At 41.4% G+C, this 20,854-nt stretch overlaps 1 protein-coding gene across 3 annotated transcripts in view; it reads right to left on the bottom strand.

The window, feature by feature from the left end:
- Nucleotides 1-18,303, bottom strand: part of dpysl2b (dihydropyrimidinase like 2b) — a 30,053-nt gene extending 11,750 nt beyond the window's left edge. Inside the window, exons 1-6 of one of the 3 annotated variants that reach the window (XM_075455179.1) lie at nucleotides 18,205-18,303; nucleotides 17,524-17,899; nucleotides 4,553-4,641; nucleotides 3,369-3,553; nucleotides 1,989-2,153; nucleotides 426-487 (exon numbers count right to left, since the gene is read on the bottom strand). In XM_075455179.1, the coding sequence (XP_075311294.1) occupies nucleotides 426-487; nucleotides 1,989-2,153; nucleotides 3,369-3,553; nucleotides 4,553-4,641; nucleotides 17,524-17,790 (768 nt within the window). In that variant the 5' untranslated portion in view covers nucleotides 17,791-17,899; nucleotides 18,205-18,303. Of the gene's footprint in view, nucleotides 1-425; nucleotides 488-1,988; nucleotides 2,154-3,368; nucleotides 3,554-4,552; nucleotides 4,642-14,487; nucleotides 14,836-17,523; nucleotides 18,015-18,204 lie in introns of those variants that run through there. The other 2 variants (XM_075455178.1, XM_075455180.1) reach the window with 2 other exon arrangements.
- Between the last annotated feature and the right edge of the window lie 2,551 nt (nucleotides 18,304-20,854).

The following is a 20,854-nucleotide window of genomic DNA, read 5'->3' as shown; positions in this document are numbered from 1 at the left end:
TGAAATCTGCAACCAAACGTTTCTTTAATTATATCTCTCTCTCTTCCAGAAGGAACATTCAAACTATCGGTATGAGACAAAGTGTTGCCAAGACAAACAAACTCACACTGTAACTCACACTGTGTCTGAGTGCGATACCCAAACTTAACACTGATACAGGATTTTTATGATGTATTTTGAGGACAAGCTTATCGTAGGCTACTGTCTCTGCTCTCCATGCATCATAATGTGGTCATTGTCTTGGCATTCCGACTGTTTCCGACTGGTTATTTTCAATTTATGAAAAAATGTAGTATCTATCATCATTTCAAAGGCTGAAACATGAAAAGAAAAAAGTATCAGTTTTGGTCTCAAGTCTCCGTTGTTTCTCACAAATACATTTCAGAGGAGATTCTAATGACAAGAAGAAGAGGAAGACACCTGACCTGAGCATCAGTTAGCTGGAAAATATCTTTATAAGCCAAGTAAGCTAGGAAAGAGTTGACACCTGTGGGACACAAAATAAAAACATAAAAACCAGCAGAAAAATATACATATATATTAGAAAGCACTAACGAGCCACATTTTGAGTTTTATTATCATATAGAAAACAGTTAAGTGAATTTCTTACAGCTTTTGATAGCAATGTGGTGACATAATTATCTAAAAAAAAGTTTATTCTAAGATCAAAACCACCTATGAACCAAATGACTGACTTTCCCAAACTTCAAACATTGTAGATCCACCACAATGTTTCTTTGCAGAGAAGTATGACCCCTATGCTCAGTAGTGTAGTGAGCATAACCACCTCTAGAGGCCGCTAGTATTTATCCCCCTTTCTGCAGTTGCTGTGTTTCACACTCGTTTGTTAAGCCATTAAAACACCTATGAATCATTCAAGAATTAAAAAGGCCACGTAGCTCAAAGAATGAACTAGCGTTGTGTAACAGACAAGTCAGCAAAGAACCAATGTTTTACGTCAATATGGTAATAAAAAGGGCTGGCTCGAGACTTTTGTACAACACTGAATAGGTCAATGCAATTTTTTATTTTTTTTTAAATATCATTCTTAATGAGATTTCCCAGCAGACAAAAAAGAGATGTCTCTAGGACATTCACTAAAGGTCTTCTTCGAACATACACCATATGTTGCTATTCAGAGTTCACTTTTAGTTACCGGGATGTTGAGATGTGAGAGATTTTAAGTCAGGACATTAAAGGATGCGTTTGACTGAGGGGACGGATTTTATGTACATCTGAACACATACACACATTAAACGTAATCTAATGAGCATTCTGGAAATATCCGATGTCCCGGTGAAAATGTCATCTGGAGGAGGAAAGGGGATGTCCGCTGAAAGGCCTTTACATCTCATTCTGAATAGAGCACTGAGACCAAATGACAACTTGTCACGCGGTAAAGTCCCTCCAACATGGTGTTGAGAATGTTGTAGTGGGAACCTTATGGAAGTCCAGGGGACATCCCTTCTTTTCTGGTGTTAGAGCTCATAATTTCCTGGGAAATACTAAAAAAAAAAAGGCGTTGGTGACTAATTCTGCACCTAGAGGTGTTAACTAGTTCAGCTGCTAATGAAACACTTATATAGCGAAATACTTAAAAACATTTTTATGATCCTCTCTCGTGGACCTAAATTCAAAGGAGGAACTTGTGGAACTGATAAAGAATGGTGGGCGGGGCCTGCTCGGCCCTGTGGAGTTGACCTATGAGTGGCCTTTTCTAGCTTCTGTTTTTACAAGAATCGCTTCAATATGTGATGCAAATAGCACCCTGCTCCCTGTTTCATGGGAACACAAGTTTGCTTTGGAGAAGTTTGCTGCAGTGGGTGTAGGACAGAGAATAATGTGTGTTCACCTCTTTCAAAAATCTGATCAGAGCTGCCTGGAATAGCCTTAAAAATACTTCATTTTCTTATTTTGTTTAGTTCCTGAATGGTTCTCTAATTAATTAATTAACTAATTAATTAAGAGTGACTTTGAGTTGGTCCTACCGTGGTCCTTCACGAGTGCCTCCATTTCTTCCTGCATTCCCCTGTGCCACTCAGTGATGTCGACATGCAGCGAGTAGTCACAGCAGGACTTGCTGTCGGCCCATTCCCGCCACTGCTCAAAGGCAGAGATGAGGCTGACGCCGGGCTCAGGGACCACGTGGTCAACTGGATACGCAAACACACACACAGTCAGACACAAAACAGTCATTTGAACTGATATCATATCTAACTAAGATCGATTGATGTTGTGAACAGACTTGAGCAGGACAGATGTAGTTCACACTTGGCAGTCAAACATGTTCCAAATGTGTCACAAGTCACTGCTTAGAGAGGAAACACGCCCACATATAGAACATGAATTCTGAAAAAATTCAGATTCTCTATGCGGGGTGTGAGCGGTTACAATTCTGTCTTTATGTTCACTGTGGATTCAGCTCCATTTCATTAAGCCTGGACCAGACAGAACGTAGCGTATAATGTAATTAATTGTAAAAATGTGTCCCGGTATTGCCTGCGAAATGGCGCCAGTCACCAGTGGCTGCAGTACATTATGCCCAAGTTCCAGACCTGTCTGACTCTGGCTGGGTCTGAGGCAGCCAGTCAGCTTTTAGCCTGAGGCGACAGCGGCATGCAGGGGGAGTTTGTTTAGCATCCCGGGAGAGGACGGTGTAGCTGCTGAATTAGCAGGAGGAGGGCCCGTGTGGCATTAAGAGAGCAAGTTTTAATTTTGATTTGTTTTCTTTTTCCATTTCATTACCTTTTTTAATCTTTGTAGTCTAGTACCTATTTGAAAAAAGATAAAAACTTAACATTTAACCACTGTTATGGCTGAGATTTGATATCGAGTATTAATTTGATAACATAATGAATAAGACTAACATGCCGTTCACACCAGGAACAAAAACTATAGCAATGACTGCACTGTTGAGCACTGAACTTTCTGCAAAAGGTGACATCAAGAATGCAAACAGAGGATGAAACTGGGCACTTTACTCTGGAGTGTCAAACCCAAAAGGAACGTGCTGATGGGAGTCGAATCACGATGAAATCCAAAACAGAAACACACAAATATGAAACCTGAAAGATAAACAGCCTTTGGCAAACACAGGCAACTAATCTACTGTGTCCATGTGTTCAAAGAGAAACTCTCCCTGACTCCGTATGACTTCTTCATGGCTCCAGAAACTAGATGGACTGCTTCGTAATGTGGCTCGGACAAGAACGGTCCTGGCATCCGTCCTGTTCTCATTAGGAAACTTCCCATTAGAGCCAATCAGTGAATGAAGAATCGCTGCAAGCACCAATGTCTAAACCAACATTTTACCTCACAGTTGAATCTTTGGTCACGGAGAGCCTGAACTTTTTTCCCGAATGACTTACTGATCATGGTGGTGCCGCCGCCCAGCGCCGCCTTGGTGCCCTGGTAGAAGTCATCTGCAGACGTCATGCCCCGATCTGGCATCTGGAAACGTGTGTGCACATCGATGCCGCCCGGCATCAACATGCGACCGTGGGCATCGATGGTTTTCACCCCACCGGGAACAATGAGGTTTTCCCCAATTTGTCTGAGAACGGAGAAAAGAATCTGTTGCTGTCATTCAGTTCGACTTACATAGTGCTGAATCACACCGTATTTCACCTCATGGCATTTAGAAAGGGTCAGTGTGATGGCCACACCTGCAGCCACACAGTCGGTAACCCCACACACCAACACTTTTTCATTCTGAGTTTACATATACACGTTTACTGTAGCCCAAATATATGGGTTGTTTATTTTCATTTGATAATATTGAAGTACATTAGTTCTATTTGTAGCTTTTGTATGTTTAATTTTGTCAAATATTTAATTTCTTTGTGCTTTCTTTGCTGGTGCTGTGGGGGAGTACCTTGGACTGGGCTAAAGCAAAGCACTCTGGCTGGCACACTCCAATCCCAGATTGATTGGGTGATACCATCTAGAGTTCCATGGGGGAAGACTATGGAGTCTTCATTCTAATTTTTGCATCAGTTCTCTTTGCTTTTGCGATTTGCTTATTTTGTTAACTTTGTTTAGTTATTAGTCATTTCAGTTGACTCTTAAGCCAACTGTGTTTAGTTACTTTTGTTAGTTAAATTTGTGCAGATGTTTCCCTTCCCTCTTCCTCAGTGTGTCACTATGGTCTGATCAGCCAGTATTTAAGTCCCCTTTGTGTGTTGTGTGTGAGGTCAGTTTTGTTTGTTTTTTTTAACCGTTAGCTTGAGGTTATGTAATGTTAAAATCTTGATTTTTGGCTTTGAGTTTAGTTTCTTCATTTGACCTCTTTTAAGGGCCCTGTAACTATTGTTTGAAGTTTGTTATTTTTTGGGGAATACACCCATTTTTCTTGAAAATTATTTCTGTGTCCTCGTGCTTGACCGGCTCGGTCCCTCACAGTCAATAATAATGAGAGAAACCAGAATATTCCATTTGAATAAGCACATGGTTCAGCGCTGACTGATTTCCACTCCGCAGATAACTCTTCAAACTAATAAAAGGAGAGTTTTCATGAACTGCCAGCTGCCTAAAGAAAAAACACTAAACTCACTTAATGACTCCATCCTCCATATAGATGTCAGCGCAGAAGGACTGGTCATCGTTCACAATCTTCGCTCCTTTGATCAGAAGACGGTCACTCTGGAAAGCAAAAAAAAAAAAAGACAGTTACTTGAACCATTCCTGATTAAATCGGTCGTGTTTTTGAAATGCGCAGCTACTAAAGCTGTGGGAATGGAGCGCTGCATTGGGTTTGGGGATTTTATAGACCTATAAATAAACTCTTACGAGGTTGAGTATCCGATTTGGCTTGATTTGAATGCAGGATTAAGGGCATTTAATGGAAGACATTTTGGGAAATGTCACATAAAAGAGTGGATTGGCACTCGCAACAAAACAATAATCCTCCGCAACCTGCCAAATTTACACGGCTTGCTGTCTTCGTGATAAAGACCACATGGTTTTGGGATGCCTTTTTTAGCTGATATTGGCTCACACACACACGCAGCGGTGCCCATAAACACAGTGCATGCACTATTAATAAGTGGATGGAGTAGAATAGGCCTGTTGGAGCGGTACTGAGTTTCTAGTGGATGTTCAAAATGTCAAGCGGGAGTTACAGAAGGAAACAAGAAAAGCAATAAGAAGAAAGGATGCCGATAGGATGGAAGAAGAACAACAAAGTAAAGAAATTGAAGGTTTTGATTCAGATTTAAGATTGAAATTCAAAGACTCTGAGGATAACCAAAGCAATTGCAAAAGCAAAGATTTTGTGATAAACTTAGTAAGAAACTTTGATAATAGAAGGGGGCAGCTTGTTTTCCAGCAAAAACTCCATCCATCCATCCATTTTCTAGACCTGCTTTATCCAATTCTGTAGCCTATTCCAGCTGACATCGGGCAAAAGGCAGTTTAAAACCTGGACAGGGCCCATCACAGGGCCCAGCAGAAATCATCAGTAAATTTTCATCACTCCTCCACTTGCCATTGGATCAGTTCTGCTCTGCTCAAACAACAAGATTCACATAGAAAGACAGCAGCCTGCCTTCAGATACACCCATCCGTTCCCTTCTCATGGTCAATTTGTCGCAGTAGCAGACGTGAGGACCAGTGAGAGAACGGACCGTGCGATCAATCATCCATTCCTGCTGCTGCACCAATTGTCCCTGTTCAGGAGAGTAGGGAGGGGGGAGTCTACCACCTCCACTATCAGCCCCTCCCTCCCTCCCCCTGTCTCCCCCTTGAGTCACCCTGGGGGGCCCGGGCCCTCGCTCCAAAAAGGGAGTGGCAGCTCTGGTCACAAGAACTCCAGCATCAACGGCTAACAAAGGCTGCTCTGTTCGAGCTGCTGCCGCTGGCTGCCGCCTGGCCAGCAGCTCTGGCCCGAGCACAACTGCTTCCCTGCCGGCCCCCACCCTGCACCTCCAACGCCATGCACAAAACTCTAATATCATCATGCATTTTTAAGTGAAAGGAGATCTGTGAAAATGCTCATTTCTGCACAGCCTCTTCAGTTTGTGGAAAACTAGCTATGCTACATTAATAAAGGACGAAATACAATTAAATGATAAACAGCGGTGATAATTCAATTACTGAGCTTAAGACTAATAAGCTATTCACAGTGGCACACGCTTGTACTCACTTCATCTTTAGCGAGACAACGTACAGAGATGCCCTGAGTGATTGACTGAAGGAAAGTGGAGCAGAGCGAGGGCCTCCAGAGCAATGAAGACTGATGCTGTTCTAGTCACTTCTCCTGGAGACACCACGAGCACAAACAGACATGTCGGTGAACCAGCAGGTTTATTTTTCCAACGTGTTATCTCTTTTTAGCAGATCCTGCACCCAAGTGCTAAGCTAGCCAGTCCTCTGCCCCGAGCTGTGAGTCAGCAAGTCAGCTCGGGCCTCCTGAGATCTGAGACGGCGGAGCAGCATCTGGGTGTGCTGGACAGAGAAATAACACACCTGACCGACATGCCTGCCCGAACTCTCGTTGTGTCCCGCTAAAATGGTTTGGAGCATTGTCAGTTTTCATAATTAGCTCAGCGGCAAAACCAAGCTGTACTTTGGTCAAATCAGTTTAGCAGTCAGTCCTCAAAAATCAAGACTGCATATGTGTGTCCTCTCTGGTAATATGATGGGACACTGCAGATAAACTGAAAACTTAATTCACTACTGAAGAAAAAATTAATCAGGTCTGTCATCTTCACAACAAGAGCAAAACACACCAACTAGCCTCTCCACCCTGCATGTATTATTTTGTCTTAATTGCCAAAATCCTCATCCACAACACTGAAGGCCGCTTTTACTCATGACACATCTTATAATACATTAAAAAAAATACCTTATAGACAAGTTAATAAGGATAAATGCTTGATTTTTAGTTTATTCTTTTTTAAAAACATTCCACCTGTTTAGCTTAGCACTTCTCAAATATGGTTGATGAATCCATCAGAAAAAAACTGTTTTTTTAATCAATTAAGATGTTCTAAAACCTAGCAACACTTTACCTAACTATTAGAGGGTCATGACACCTTGATACATATAAGTTCCTCATTTTCTCCATGCCTTAATATGTTTTCCATTCTCAAACTTGGAATCTTCAGCCTCAGTCAACCCTTATTCCCATGATATCATTTGAGAATATTGATCAGGTTCACAGGCAGCTGCCTCCGGATCCAGATGAGACTTCAATCAACCATTTCTTTATGAAGTTACAAACAGTAAAAGTCTGCTAAATATAGAGTGAAAAATCTTACAGCGCACACACTTCAGCTGGCCAAGAAAATGCTTTGCAGTTGTCTTTCTAAAGGTGTGGCCACACTCTGACAGCAGTGATGGGACTAATGCAAATAGATCATGTAGTAATCTTCGATCTGTGTGGAGCGGACTGCCCTTGTGGAGCAAGTGGCCCCGCTCCAGCCCACTGTTGGCATGTTTTCATCCCAACGACTGCTTTGAAATATGCCGTTACATCATGTGCACCATCATGACTGTCATTATCGCATTAGTCACTGCCGTTCGCCAAGATGCTACAGCTCCTGAGTAAACTCTGAATCTGTAATGCAGAAAAGTTTGAAGCTTTGGCTGCATTTCTGTGACAATGTAACTGGAGATTGGGTCTGGGTGTACTGGATGTGTGCCAAACATGACAGTGACCTTTCTTGCATGGGAATCTCTTGGAGAGCTCACAAACAGGATGTGGACAAAGCTCAATGGGTTCACTGTTTTCATTCCAGACTGCAATGTGTAATGTCATTGATATTGTTCCACCTCACAAATTCGGTTTGCACTACTGGAAAGCTGCAATTCAAAAAGTATCAGTCCAACGTTTAGTCACTCAGAATCAAATTATGTCAATAAGCTCAATTTCTCTTTTTGATTTCCATGTCCTTCACCAAACATGGATACCCCCAGAAAAAGTGGCTCCTCTGCACAGCAGGTTTAAACTGTGAAACAGCACAAAAAGTCTACCTTCTTCTTTGATTAAAACAATCAGCACAGCAAAGCCTTGCCTCCAGGGAAAGCTTAGCTCTTTACAGCAGGTGTCCTTCCTTTTCCAGGTCAATATTCTGTTAACGCACAGTGCTTAGGTCTAAAGTGGCACCACACTAGTGGTAACCTGTTACAGTAACGCTGGTCATGCTGTGCTTTGGATCTCTTGAGATTTTTTTGATTAGCTTTTTTTTGGTGGTGGTGGTGGTGTGGGGGGGGGTGAAAACTATGATTTCTGAAACATTTTTATAAGCCTGTTTGGATGTTGTCCTGTTGGTTCTGTTCACTGGCTGTTTGTAAGATCTGTATCTATGTGTAAACAATGCCAACGGGGAAGTAGGAATGACATATTGAGTATTTCAAAACCCAATTTGTGCCATTATTTAGACTCCAACTGCAGACAAGTCGAAGAAGAAACATCTAGGATGCAGGACAGGAAAACACGGGAGAGCAATAAGGAGCTAAATATAAATAAATATATAATAAGCATCTCTCTGACCTGGTTTTAGAAATGCAGACAGAGCGGTAAAAGTAAAGGAGGAGGGCCCGCGGTGCTTGCTGAAAACAGAATCTTGTACCTGGTTACTGAACTGTTGGCTTGGAGTTTGACTCCAAGTTCATCCATGTTACCTGCTGACACTGCGTGTGATGTCATCAGCTCGGTTGTCATGGAGCTACAGACACAATACCCCAATGCTTTCATGGCCATCTCTGGAGGTTTCAACCCTGCTCCTTTCTCTCTCTGCTTCATTTCCAATATTCTGATAGTTTGCCAACTTTTATCCTTTTTTCAAGTTAAGCATTTAGAATTTTAGAAATATCTCCTTTTTTCCCCTCTGGAGCAAACATTTAAATTATCAAAATAAACACACACAAAAAAAGTGTCAATCTTTTCTTTTTGGGGAGGTTTGGGGCCTTGGGTTAATCTTAACCCTAATCCAAACCCAACAAACTCCCACAAGCACCACTGTCATATCTCAGGAGAGCCTGTTTTTCTTTTCTTTCCCCCGTTTCTCATTATTCCCCACAGGGAGGTGGGAGGCTAGGAAGAAACTATTCTGTCTTTGTTCAACAACTTGCCGCGAAGTTGGTTTGTGCACTAAATGCTCAGCAAGACAAGAGAGTTTTTATATTTTTGTAATGCTTGCAGCTGAGATTAATGCTGAATAGAGTAATGAGCCTTAACTACAACAGCTGCACGCTGTAAAACCAAAACAATGAGCTAAGAGATGCTAAAATGTTCCAGAGAGCTGAGGAACAGAGTGTTCATCATTATGAGTGCAACATTCATTTATAACTATGTAGGCTAACAGAAAAAAACATTGGTATAAGTTAACTAAAAAAATTATAAAACTTTATTAAGAGTAATATAATAAGATACTCAGAAGCTACCATTATTAAAATCAGGTTGTGCACATAACATTTTCATAAAACTGAAGAAAACAGAAGCTCAGTGACTGATTTTTGTTTTCTTTTTTTAAAAAAGGAACATTTTAAAAAACAGACTAAATCAGCTTAGGTGCAGAGCAAACGTCTGCCAGAGTTACACGTAACCCGGCAACGTTGTGTGTTGTTGTGCAGATGGAAAATATCCTGGGAACATTTGTGAAGTCAGGTAGCCAACGCTGCCAGGTCACACAGTCAGCACTATGAATCATGTGTGTTCTGGACGGGGCAACAACCATTCACGCCACCAAAACCATCTCCATAGACGTTCGGCCATGAAAACACACAAAAAAGAAGAGCTGGTTTCTCAGAGCAGCCAGAAAAGAAGGAGAGAAAGTAAATCACCAAACAGTAAAAGGTAACTTTGCACCTTGGCAACAAAAATACAGATCGATCTAACACACAAACATAAAAACAGAGACCTGGAGCTTTGGATGGAAGTGTTGCATCAGTTGAAATCAGAAGAAGAAATACATAGTTAAAGGCTTTTAACTCAAACTAGCCTCGCTGATTTACTTCAAGCCATTTTAGGATTAACAACTTACTAAAATTCTCCTTGAGTATGATTAATTTAATTCTGGCATTGCTAATGCGAGCTAAGTAGATCCTCTCTAGCTAAAAAAGCTGAAAAGTTGTGTCTGCATCCATAAAGAAACAACTATTTTGCTATTAAAATTCTCTTGAACTTATTTTATTTCTCTTTAACTATTAAAATTGCCCTTCTGAAGCAAAAACTATAAAGTCTCGCCTCAAGAGAAAACGTTGCTCATTATTTCCTATTAAACTCACTTCCAAACTCAGTCCTTCATTTAAATTCTACCCTCTAAAAATAACACCCATTATTGACCTCTTCCTGTACTCTGCTGCGGACACTGAGCAGCCGGAGGCACTTTGTTACTTAACAGGATCCTCCTCCGTTCAGAAGCCGGGTGCAACGGTGTTTGTGTACAAGTTTTCTCTGACTTCTGGCTTTATGAATGGAGTTCAGACTGACTCTGGTGGCTGACTGGGACGCTGGCGTGCTGTGCGTGAGAAGTGTGAGGAGACGGCTCTCCGGGCTGCTCCGCACTGTGAGACAACAGCATGAGCAGGGCACCATCAGCAGTAACTGCGCACACGCTGAGCCATCACCGGAGACCACTGCTGTGCTGCAGGTAAACTAGCAGACTACCTAATGATCTGCAGAGGATTGGAGCCACAGAGATGTTAATCCAGGACAGTCTTACAATAGAAGCTGGCTATTTTTAGCCTCCCTCAGCTTCACCAGATTTTTGTTCCATTCATACTTTGCTTTTATCTGCATTATATTTTATTGTACTGTGAAGCATGTCGAGCCAGGCTGCTCTTGTTTAGGGGGAAAAAAAACAAAAAACGAGTGGACTCGAAGGCTGAAGCCAGAAAAGACATGATCAAATGAACAGGAATAGAATTTTTTTATTCTTTTTTAAATAGAAAAAAGAATCTCCTTATTTTTCATCCATTTAAATGCTAAAAATCTTCACATTAATATTTGCACTTCATGAATAAATATAAATAACCAAATAATCCAAATTTTGAATGAACTTTTGTATCTGTTTCAGCACTTTTAAAACTGCAAAGCCATCAGCTCTGAGAAATCCCAATTTTTTTTATTTCTGACCACTTAAAAACCAAATTATTAATGAATTAATAGCAGTAATTATAATAAAACTGAAGTCCGGCAGCCTGGTCTAGATGTCCATTTCTCCGGCACACCTCTGATCTCTGCTCTGACGGCTTAGCTGTATAAATCTGAGGTCACAAAGAAGCTCCAGTTCCAGGTGGTGAACCTGCAGAGCTTCGTTCATATTTAATGAGAGCTACCAGTAGCATCTGATCTAACTCCATCTGGCTCCCTGTGCGGACACCAGCACTCCACCCATAGTGACTGGGAAGTGACTAAGAAGGATTTAACATTTAAATTCATTGCAATATGTAACTTAAACTGATCTAAGAGGTGTGTCACACACTGATTTTCTTTGCTTCCGCTCCGGCCTTTTTCTGTCTAGTTTTTTATTGAATTTAACACTCATTTCCTCTCCAGCGTCTGTTCGGTTTAATTAGCTCATATGTTCCTCAGGCTCTGTGAAGCAATCCAACGGTTGTAGCTTTGTTACCCAAAGCTGGCAGAAATCTGTGAGGTGGCCAACGCATTGATCAGTTTCTTTTCCGACGGAAACGAGTACAGCAACTTTTTTAAAGGAATCAGTCCTGTCTCTGACCCACATTTCCTTTCATGCGCTGATCAAGAATAAGCAGTCTATCCATTTAGGCCTGCCTACAACACCTACTAATCCTCTGAGCTCTCCACCAACCAGCTGCTGCATCTGAAGCAGTTGAGAGAGAGCGGAGAAGAACAATTACACAGTTCAAAAGGCTTCTGATTGTCATGACAGGCACATATATCAACTTGAGCTACTATTCAAAACCAACGCATACACTAAAAGTTTCAGCACGGTTGTAATAAAGGCGAAATATTCACTGAACATTGAGAAAAGCTGGAATGAGAGGCTTTTTTCTATTTAATTAGCAACATACTTGTGGTATTTCTCCACATACAAGACCATTTACATAAATCTTGGTGTGTGTTTCGACTGTTTTAATTACTCTGACGTTTGTGTTGACGTATTTATGTGCATTACCAAGATTACAATGCTGTGCAAAGGTCCAGCGATCCTTCCTTTGTATTTTACCTCCACTCAGAAGGGCTTGTAATATCTTTCCAAATGTTCTTCAGCAACAATTCTCCAGGCTTTCTGGAGGTCTTTCGAAGCTTCCTTTGGATATTGGCTACTTTTTCACTTATTCTCAGTCCAGTCCTTGTACCTGACCGTTTTCAGAGGTTATTGTTTGTTTGTCAAGCCGCTCAACTCTGATCTATGAATCATTAAAGCGGGAAAAAGTCACCTAACTCAAAGGATGAACCAGCGCTGTGTCTACACACAGGAGGAAGCTCTTCAAACTAATTCTAAATTGTAGCTTTGACACTTTGTTACAAGCAGCCTTTCAAAAAGACACAACATTTGTTCACAGTTCTTAAGTTGCATCAACAAAAAAATGGCAAAAACATACAAGAAGACGCTTTGACAAAAAATTTTACTTTTGGACCAACAAGATGATGATGAGTTAAAGCTATAACTTAGCATAAGTCATCATGGTGTGCAATGTGTCCTTGAAAAACATTGAGGAAACCTGACAAGTGGTAACAACTACAGCAGATGAACAGTATCTGAAGTATCTGATTGTATCCTGTATCCAGCATTATCATTTATTGTATGGATATGCTCTCCAGCTATGTAACCATCAATATGTCCTCTTTATGAACAGTATCGTTCATACTGTACTTTTATTTTATTTTGGTTTTGCTATGACACTGATATCACATGTAATGCATATGATAAGAAATGTCTCACAATGTAAAATGCTGTACTGTCAAACACCAAAGACAAAGAAATAAAAACTTGAATTACAAAAAAAAAAAAAAAACACTATCTGAAAGTGATGTTCTTATATCAGGGAAAAAATCCAGCTAAGGACCTTTGGGATGCATCTGGACCTTCAGCTGATCCATCTGCTGTTGGCCCAAGCCTCATCAGAAATGGGCTCCATGGAAGGGTGGCTGTCAAGAAGCCGTTATTAAGGAAGGGAAACAGGGAGAAAAGGCTGAGCTGTGCCAGATGACACAAGAAGTGGACTGAAAATCAGTGGCAGCAGGTCTGATGGAGGGATGAATCCTCCCCAGAGCCCGGACCTCAACATTACTGAAGCAGTGTGGGATCATGTTGGCAGAGAACGGAACAAAAGGCAGCCCACATCCAAAGAAGAGCTTTGGGATGTCCTTCAAGAAGCCTGGAGAACAATTCCTGAAGACTCCTTAAAGAATGGACAGAAAGCTCGTCTAAGAGTTATATTGGAGAATTAAAGTGCTCATACCAAATAATGACTTTCAAGCCCGTTAGAACTGTACACATGACTTGCCTTATAGACTGTATTTCCCTTCATGTTTTCACAGGTATTGCTAAATCACTGCGCCTATTTCTTCTTTTTTTATGGCATGAAAGTCAGGCTCCAGCTTACCTGGCTGCTTTGAGCCCCTGATAATGACGGCTCATATTCTGAGACATTCCTGTAGTTCTTACACTTAGTGGCACTGCCATGTAAAGACAGTGACCTCCTTCCTGAACAGCTCTGCCTACATGCATCCTCTCCTCATTACACAGCTGAAAGAAAAACACTGAAGGAAATAGGACCCACTGTCCCCTCCCTTCCCTCGCTCCCCTCCCCTCCCTTCCCCTCCCCGTTCTCTACTTTCCATTGAACCGCCACCATCCCTGCAGCCCCGCTATGAATTCAGGGAGATAATCGACCTCACAATGACATAGTTCATACATTTGAACTTAATCTGCGTCTCTAAGGATAAATTGAAACTGAAAGCGGCTTTCCAAGGTGGAAGAAGGGCCCTGTACGGAGCAAAAACCGGCCGGGTTCTGAGCCTTTGCAGCGGATGCGGGGAAGCATTTGCTCTACCAGTTGGTGTGCAGTGATACCCGGACACCAGACACACCGTCTAACAAAGAGCAGCGGCGTGAAATCTCAACTGTCATGCATACCACAGACACAGAGAGCTCGGCTGAGTGGGGATCGGGAGCAGAAACACGCATCCTACCAAATAAAACCCCAGGTTTATCCACACATGAGCACTTGACGCACAGCCGCGGCAAAAAAAAAAAAATCCTACATTTTGGCCTCGTCGACTCGTCGGTGGTGACGCGCGTTCAGTGCCCTAAAATCTGATTTGCCATAAAACATCAAAACAAATCGCATAAACAGAATGCTTTAAATAAGGCAGCCCAACCGGCGATGTCCTGCGGATCTCCGCTCAGATTTGTGTCGGAGCGCAGCGGCGCAGAAAGCATGCCGCCCCGGTGACATCCTGCACCCACACCCACAGGCCCGCACCACCCTGCACCGGACCCCACGCTGGAATTCTCCTCACCTACGTCAACATTCAAACAGCCAGGCACTCACTGTGATGCGGGGGATGTTTTTCTTGCCCTGATAGCCAGACATCTTCGCCGGTGGTTTGTCTCGCGCTGCGCCTTGGACCGCTATCAACGCAGGATGTGCGGATTTACTGCCTGCAGCCGGGTTGCGATGAGGACGACGGTGATGAAGCGGCGCGCAGCTGATCCTTGGGAGGCCACAAATGTGAGGAATCAAACTTATCTCTCAACTTCGCGTCGCTGCCTGACAGCCTCCCGGTCTCCACCGATGCACCAAGCCTTTCCTTCCCAGACGGAGTCAGACAAGAGGGGAGGGAGGGACCGCTAAAGAGCCTCTTCCCCATAAAAGAACCCCACGGAGCATGCGCAGAGCCTCGCCCTGCTCCATTGACAGGAGAGAGCCACTAATGCCATCAATTGCTCTCATGGATTAGGGGGAAGGCATGGAGTGCAGCCTGCAAACACCCACATGAAGAAACACCCAGCAGCCATCTTAACTCAGTTCACTTCATCTGTTGCGGCTCAGAGTTTTTGTCAAGACAAGGAAGAGCTCAGCCAGTGCCTGCAAGCTGAGATCAGTGCTCAGGCGTGGGGAACTTGTTCTAGTGTGGGTACCAGTGATTTAAACTGTCACAAGATAACTCCAACATGTGACAAGAAACTGAAAACTGCAGGAGTCTATAGGGCTAATAGAATTTTACATCAAATAAATCCAATTTGCATTGATGGATAAAACTAAAAGGCATAAGAAGAGCTCTATTCAGAGGAGAGGAGAGGAAATAACCCAATGCTTAATGCAATCAACTGCATGATATACTTATTGTCATATTAAGCGGTGGTATGTCTTGTTTCTCTCATCTGTAACATGAAACACTGTAGAAACAGCACAACTCGTCACAGGACCCAAACTAAGTGTATTTTGCACTCAGGAAGGGTTAGTTTTAGTTCTTATGTGTTAAATGTGTTATTTGTAAGGAAAAGAAAGTCTGCATTATGTTTTTTTCAGATATTAAAACAACCCCAGTCATCTCAAGAGATTTAAAATCATGCTGAAGTCTGTATGAAGCAATAAACTGTATGGAAGACCATATCCACCAATGTGGTGAAAATAAACAAAGAAAGTTCCAATTCTGGCCTTAGGACATTTTACACTTGCAAAATATTCATCTAAAAGATTTTGAAAGGGAGAAACCCAGAGTTTTTTTTTTTAAGCTTTTTTTTTGTCATTTCGCCTCACCATTTTGTACTATTTTTGTTGATTTACCCCCTAAAATCCAATATTCCCACTGCATCGTTGTCTAAGTTCCAAGCTTGTCCATTTTATTTGCCTCTGATCTCACATTACCCATGATGATCAAGGGGAAGAAATGTTTTTTTTCTTCAAAGTTGTCAAAAGAATAAGATACTTTACAGAATTTTAAGATACAAAACTTGGATTTTTTAGATGAATTCTTAGTTAGAATTTTTAAATGCAAAGTAAGAATTCCAAGACAATAAGTCAAGTGATAAGTAATAGGGATTTTAAGATACTGAAAATGAATTTTGAAATAGTTGCTCAAAATTCTAAGATACTAAGTCAGAAATACAAATTCTGAACTTTTAGATATCTCAGAATTTCAGAATTTTTCACAAGCTATGATGAAATATAAAGCCAGAATTCTGACATAATGGGTCCAAATTTTGAGATTGTAAGTCAGAACCTTTAGATAATATCTCAAAAGTCTGAAACAGAAAGTTAGGTCTGCTTTTCTAGAATCTCAGAATTTTAAGATACAGCAGAATTATATGATAGTATCTCAGAGTTTTTAATCAAAATTCTGAGATGTTAAATTGGAAATCTGAGATACAAAGCCAGAATTCTGACATACTTACTCAGAATTCACAGTAAATAAATATAATAAACCTCTATTATACTGGTATCCATTGTCAAACACTCTTCAGCAATCTAGATAATATTTCACTCAGATAGCAAATAGCAAAATCACACCACAAAATAACACAAAATATATCACATACCAAGTGAGAAGAGTGGCCCAGCCTTACAGAGTAAAGTAATTGTATGATTTTTATTGTATTATGTATCATGAAAGTAAGGATTCATGAACCAAGGTGTGGCTAGTCCTATTGTATCTCAAGCATGAGGCTGAGCTGTCAGCCTGCCATGAAATATTCTATAGATGTAATTGAATATAACTCTTATATTGTTGATATAATTCATATGCTTCATAGATCAGGCCATTTAATTCCACATGTACTTTCTTGTATCAGACTGCAGAAGACCACCTTAATATGCATGAAAAAGATAAGAGAGTAAAGAGAGGATTTTGTAGCTGATGCAACTGATCAATACGTAACATGATACAATGGCTCAACACCAACGCCCCAAGCTTTTAACACCACCCAGAGTGCTTGAATATTAGGTAAAGGAAGTACCAATGGTGCCACGGCAGACCACCCAACAATGAATCCTGCAAGTCATGGTGGCTTCTGTCTGTGTTGCACCAGCTCTACGGCCTCAGCTCTGCTGCTACAGAATACAAAACAGCAAATAAGCTCAAGAATATAATGCAACAGTGTAACTATCATTCCAGCAACTAATGTTACACATTCACTCATGTGTGTTTGATTGGTAACCATCATAATGGATGACACGTAACCATCTCTATGCAGATGTGTTTCTGAGTCCAACCTGCTGACACTGCAGATGTTTGCTTCACCTTCAGTCAATGTACTGTTCAGCAGAAAGAGGAAAAAAAAATCAACATTATGGGCTTTGACTTACAGAGCCACTCCCTCCGACTGCTCTGCATGATGGGCCCTCTGTCTGCTCCGTTACATCACTGTGCTTTATGGGAAATGTAGTCATGCCAAGTTGTCTGAATTACCCGGGCTGTGTAAGCTTAAATGAACTCAATTTAGGGGCTGTGGTTGACAACACTGAAATGACACAGGTCTGCGCAAAGAGCTGAATGTTGGATGTGAGGTAAATGTTAGTAGAAAAAAAAAAAAAGGAAAAAGCAAAAAAAAAATAAATCTGCATGCAGAAATCCAAAAATTTTACCCGTTTATCGTCCAGGTTCTGGAGCGCTTCTTTCCCAGTGCTCTGCCTTATCTCCACCTTCTTCGGCTGGGAGATGTCGGTCTGCCGGTCAATGACTCGCGAGGCACTCCTGCCTCTGCACGCCGAGAGCGCGTCAAAGTCCAGAGTCTTGCTGTCCGTGGAGCCTTCCACCGGGCAGAACATCCCACAGAATTTCTGCCTGGGCCTGGCCGGGCTGTCAGAGCCCATGCTCTGGAAGAAGGGTGGCACTTCCCCGGCGGTTGACATGGCTATGCTCGATGTGTCGCAGCTTCTTCAGCTTTTCTTATTCCTGCTGTCAGCTCCGCGCGCTTGGACAGCCACCGCCTTCACCGGGTTTCAAACGCAGGTGGTCGCACTGTGACAAAGGGAAAACAATCTGTTCGGCTAATGCCGCTTGAAAACACTCCCACGGTAGGGAGAGAACTGCACCACGGGCTGGAATTGTGTGACTGATATTAGGGGAAAGGTAGATAAAAAAAAAAAATCCTCCCGTTTCTCCCTACACATCAACAATGTTTGAATCGCTTACTCATGTGTCTGAACAAATCCTATATCCTTGCGCGAGTTATAAGTCAGCATATGAGGGGGAGACCTACAGGAGAGGGGGAGAAAAACATTCAATAAGCTATGGGAGGAGGATATTTCCCAATGGGGGATTACCTGTAGCCTGAGAGAAGCTGTCCAGACTCTGTTGGAGTGCGGTGATGGGTCCAAACTGAAGACTTGTCCTGCCTGCCAGGGAGTCTTAACGCTGTGTAATGTAATACCTACTGTACAGCGTGTCATGCATTGTTAGGATGTCTCCGCGGGGCGTCTCTGACAGACGTCTGAGGTCAAGAACTGATCAGGACCACGGAGAGTTCCACAAAGTCACACCCAGTCCTAACAATGACGGGCGCTGTCCCTTCAGCACCACACCCACCCCACACACACATACACGTACACACCTTAGCGTTTCACACCCAGTCAAGTTTTACTCTCAAATAGTTTCAGCTGCAGGATGCACGTGACTTAAACCCATCTGATAACAGCACTTTCTTTGGTAAAAGAAATGGGAACCTTTGTCTCTCTAATTTTAGTTCACCATCTTTTAGGTTTTAGGGGGAAAAAATGGACTCTTAAGTTTGAACAACTCTATTCTGAGAATGTCTGAGCATTAACACCCAGATGAAAACAACATAACAGTGCATACTCAATAAACACACAGGAATGTACTGAAAATAAAACTATATGATGAAGGCAAGGCAAGTTTATTATTCAACTAAAAGGCAATTCAAAGTGCTTTACAGATGCATTAAAACAGTAGAAATAAAAAGCATGATTTAAATTTCAAACAAAAAAGAAAGAAATAAGAACAATAGATAAAATCAGTAGTTAAAATGTGATTAAGTTTTGAAACTCAAGCTTCAGATTTGGAGCTTTATTCAAATGCAGCTGAAAATAGGTGTGTCTTCAGCCTGGACTTAAATACACTGAGTGTTCCAGCTGATCTGAGGCTTTCTGGGAGTTTGTTCCAGACATGTGGCGCATAGAAGCTGAATGCAGCTTCTCCATGTCTGGTTCTGACTCTTGGTACTGATAGAAGACTGGACCCAGAGGACCTGAGGGGGTCTGGAAGGTTCATACTGGGTCAGGAGGTCACTGATGTATTCTGGTCCTGGACCATTCAGAGCTTTACAGACCAGAGGAAGAGGAAACATCAAAACAAAAGAAACACAATACCCCAAAGAGATACTCCTGCCCTACTTCAGTACCAGCTTCAGGCACAGATGGATAAAAGGAACAAGTCATGTGTACAATTACAAGAACAATCCATTTAGTTGGGGGGCTTATTGCTTCTAATTTTGCAGTTACTGTGGAAATCTTCTGGTCAAAATTCCCTGAAACGCTCGCATCACCTTCATACAGATGAACACTGACTACTCATGCAGGAGGAGGGACCAGAGATAAGACTTCTTGAAATCACATTATTCCCCAAAACCTTGGTAAAGCTGCTTATTACAACTCCTGCAGCATTTAGAAGGCTGTTGGATTCCTCTGAATAGGTCTGCTGCTGCTGTCATGTCAAAATCTGTAAGCTGATCTGGTATCAGCCTGCAGGATCCGGTGATGCTTGGTCCCAGTTGGGAAACTCGCATGTCTCTGCAGCCATTTAGCATACAGAGGACAGACATATAAAAATGCTGAATCATCAAGACGTATCTTTAGGTATCAACAGGCTCGGAAACAATGAAACAGAAGGTCTGTGTTGTGGGGCGACTGAAGAACGCACATTAACAAAGTTGATAAGCCAAAACACATTAAATAACTTGGGTTTATATTGCCTGCAAAGAAATGCAGTTTTAAATACAGATTAAAAAATAACTCGATTGCATTTTCCACATCGTTCCAACTTGTCCTGATCTGGTGTTGTAGAGGCATGACATCTTTCCAACTACATGCCCATAATTTGTCCCACATCTTTCCTGCAAACACGTCTTAAAATGTGCAGCAGTGCCACCTGTTGAGGACAGAACTTTTGGCAGACAGGTCCAGTACCAAAATTATTTCGCTGTCCCAACTTTTTTTTGTTGCAGACCTGAAATACACAAAATTAAATGACTGTAATGAGACAGTACATTAAACATCCAGGGTCTAACGAAATAAAGAATAGAATACTTTATTCATCCCTCAATGGGGGAAATTCAAATTAGTCAAGTAGCTTTAAAAATTATTAATATTTACAATGATTGTATATTAACAACAACAATAATAATACCAATTCTAATAAAAATACTACTACTAACTTATAATAATAATAATAATAATAATAATAATAATAATAATAATAATAATAATAATTAACTAAATATTATAATATTAATAATATTATGACTAAATAAATAAAAAGAAAAAAAGAAAGAAAAAACAATCAATTAATTTGAGAAGAACTCAGCAGTCACTGTTAAAAAGCCTCTATGGCTGTGGGAAAGGTCACAGTAAATAAAAGTTATCAGTGCTCTTTTTTTCTTTTTTGCATTTGAATGCTGAAGTTGAAGTTTGGGAAATGAGGGACACTGTGTTGGAGTTGGGATTCAGAGTCAGCATATCTTAACTAACTTTTTTTGTTTGTTTGTTTCATTCTGTTCCTGCTTCTAACTTCCCTCACTTTCTTCCTGTGGAGGATTACAACAAAAGTCTTTTGGGCCAGCACGTACAAACACATCATTTTATTCATCATTAAACATCTTATTCTAATTACTGGACGTAAAAGCTCGCCCTGTGATAAATGCCAATAATCTCTCCTTATTCACTAAATCTTACCGCTTCC

The sequence above is a fragment of the Odontesthes bonariensis genome, chromosome 22 (assembly GCF_027942865.1).
Source record: "Odontesthes bonariensis isolate fOdoBon6 chromosome 22, fOdoBon6.hap1, whole genome shotgun sequence".
NCBI lineage: Eukaryota > Metazoa > Chordata > Actinopteri > Atheriniformes > Atherinopsidae > Odontesthes > Odontesthes bonariensis.
The sequence above is the reverse complement of the archived record's forward strand: the minus strand, read 5'-3'. Positions and strand labels throughout refer to the sequence as shown.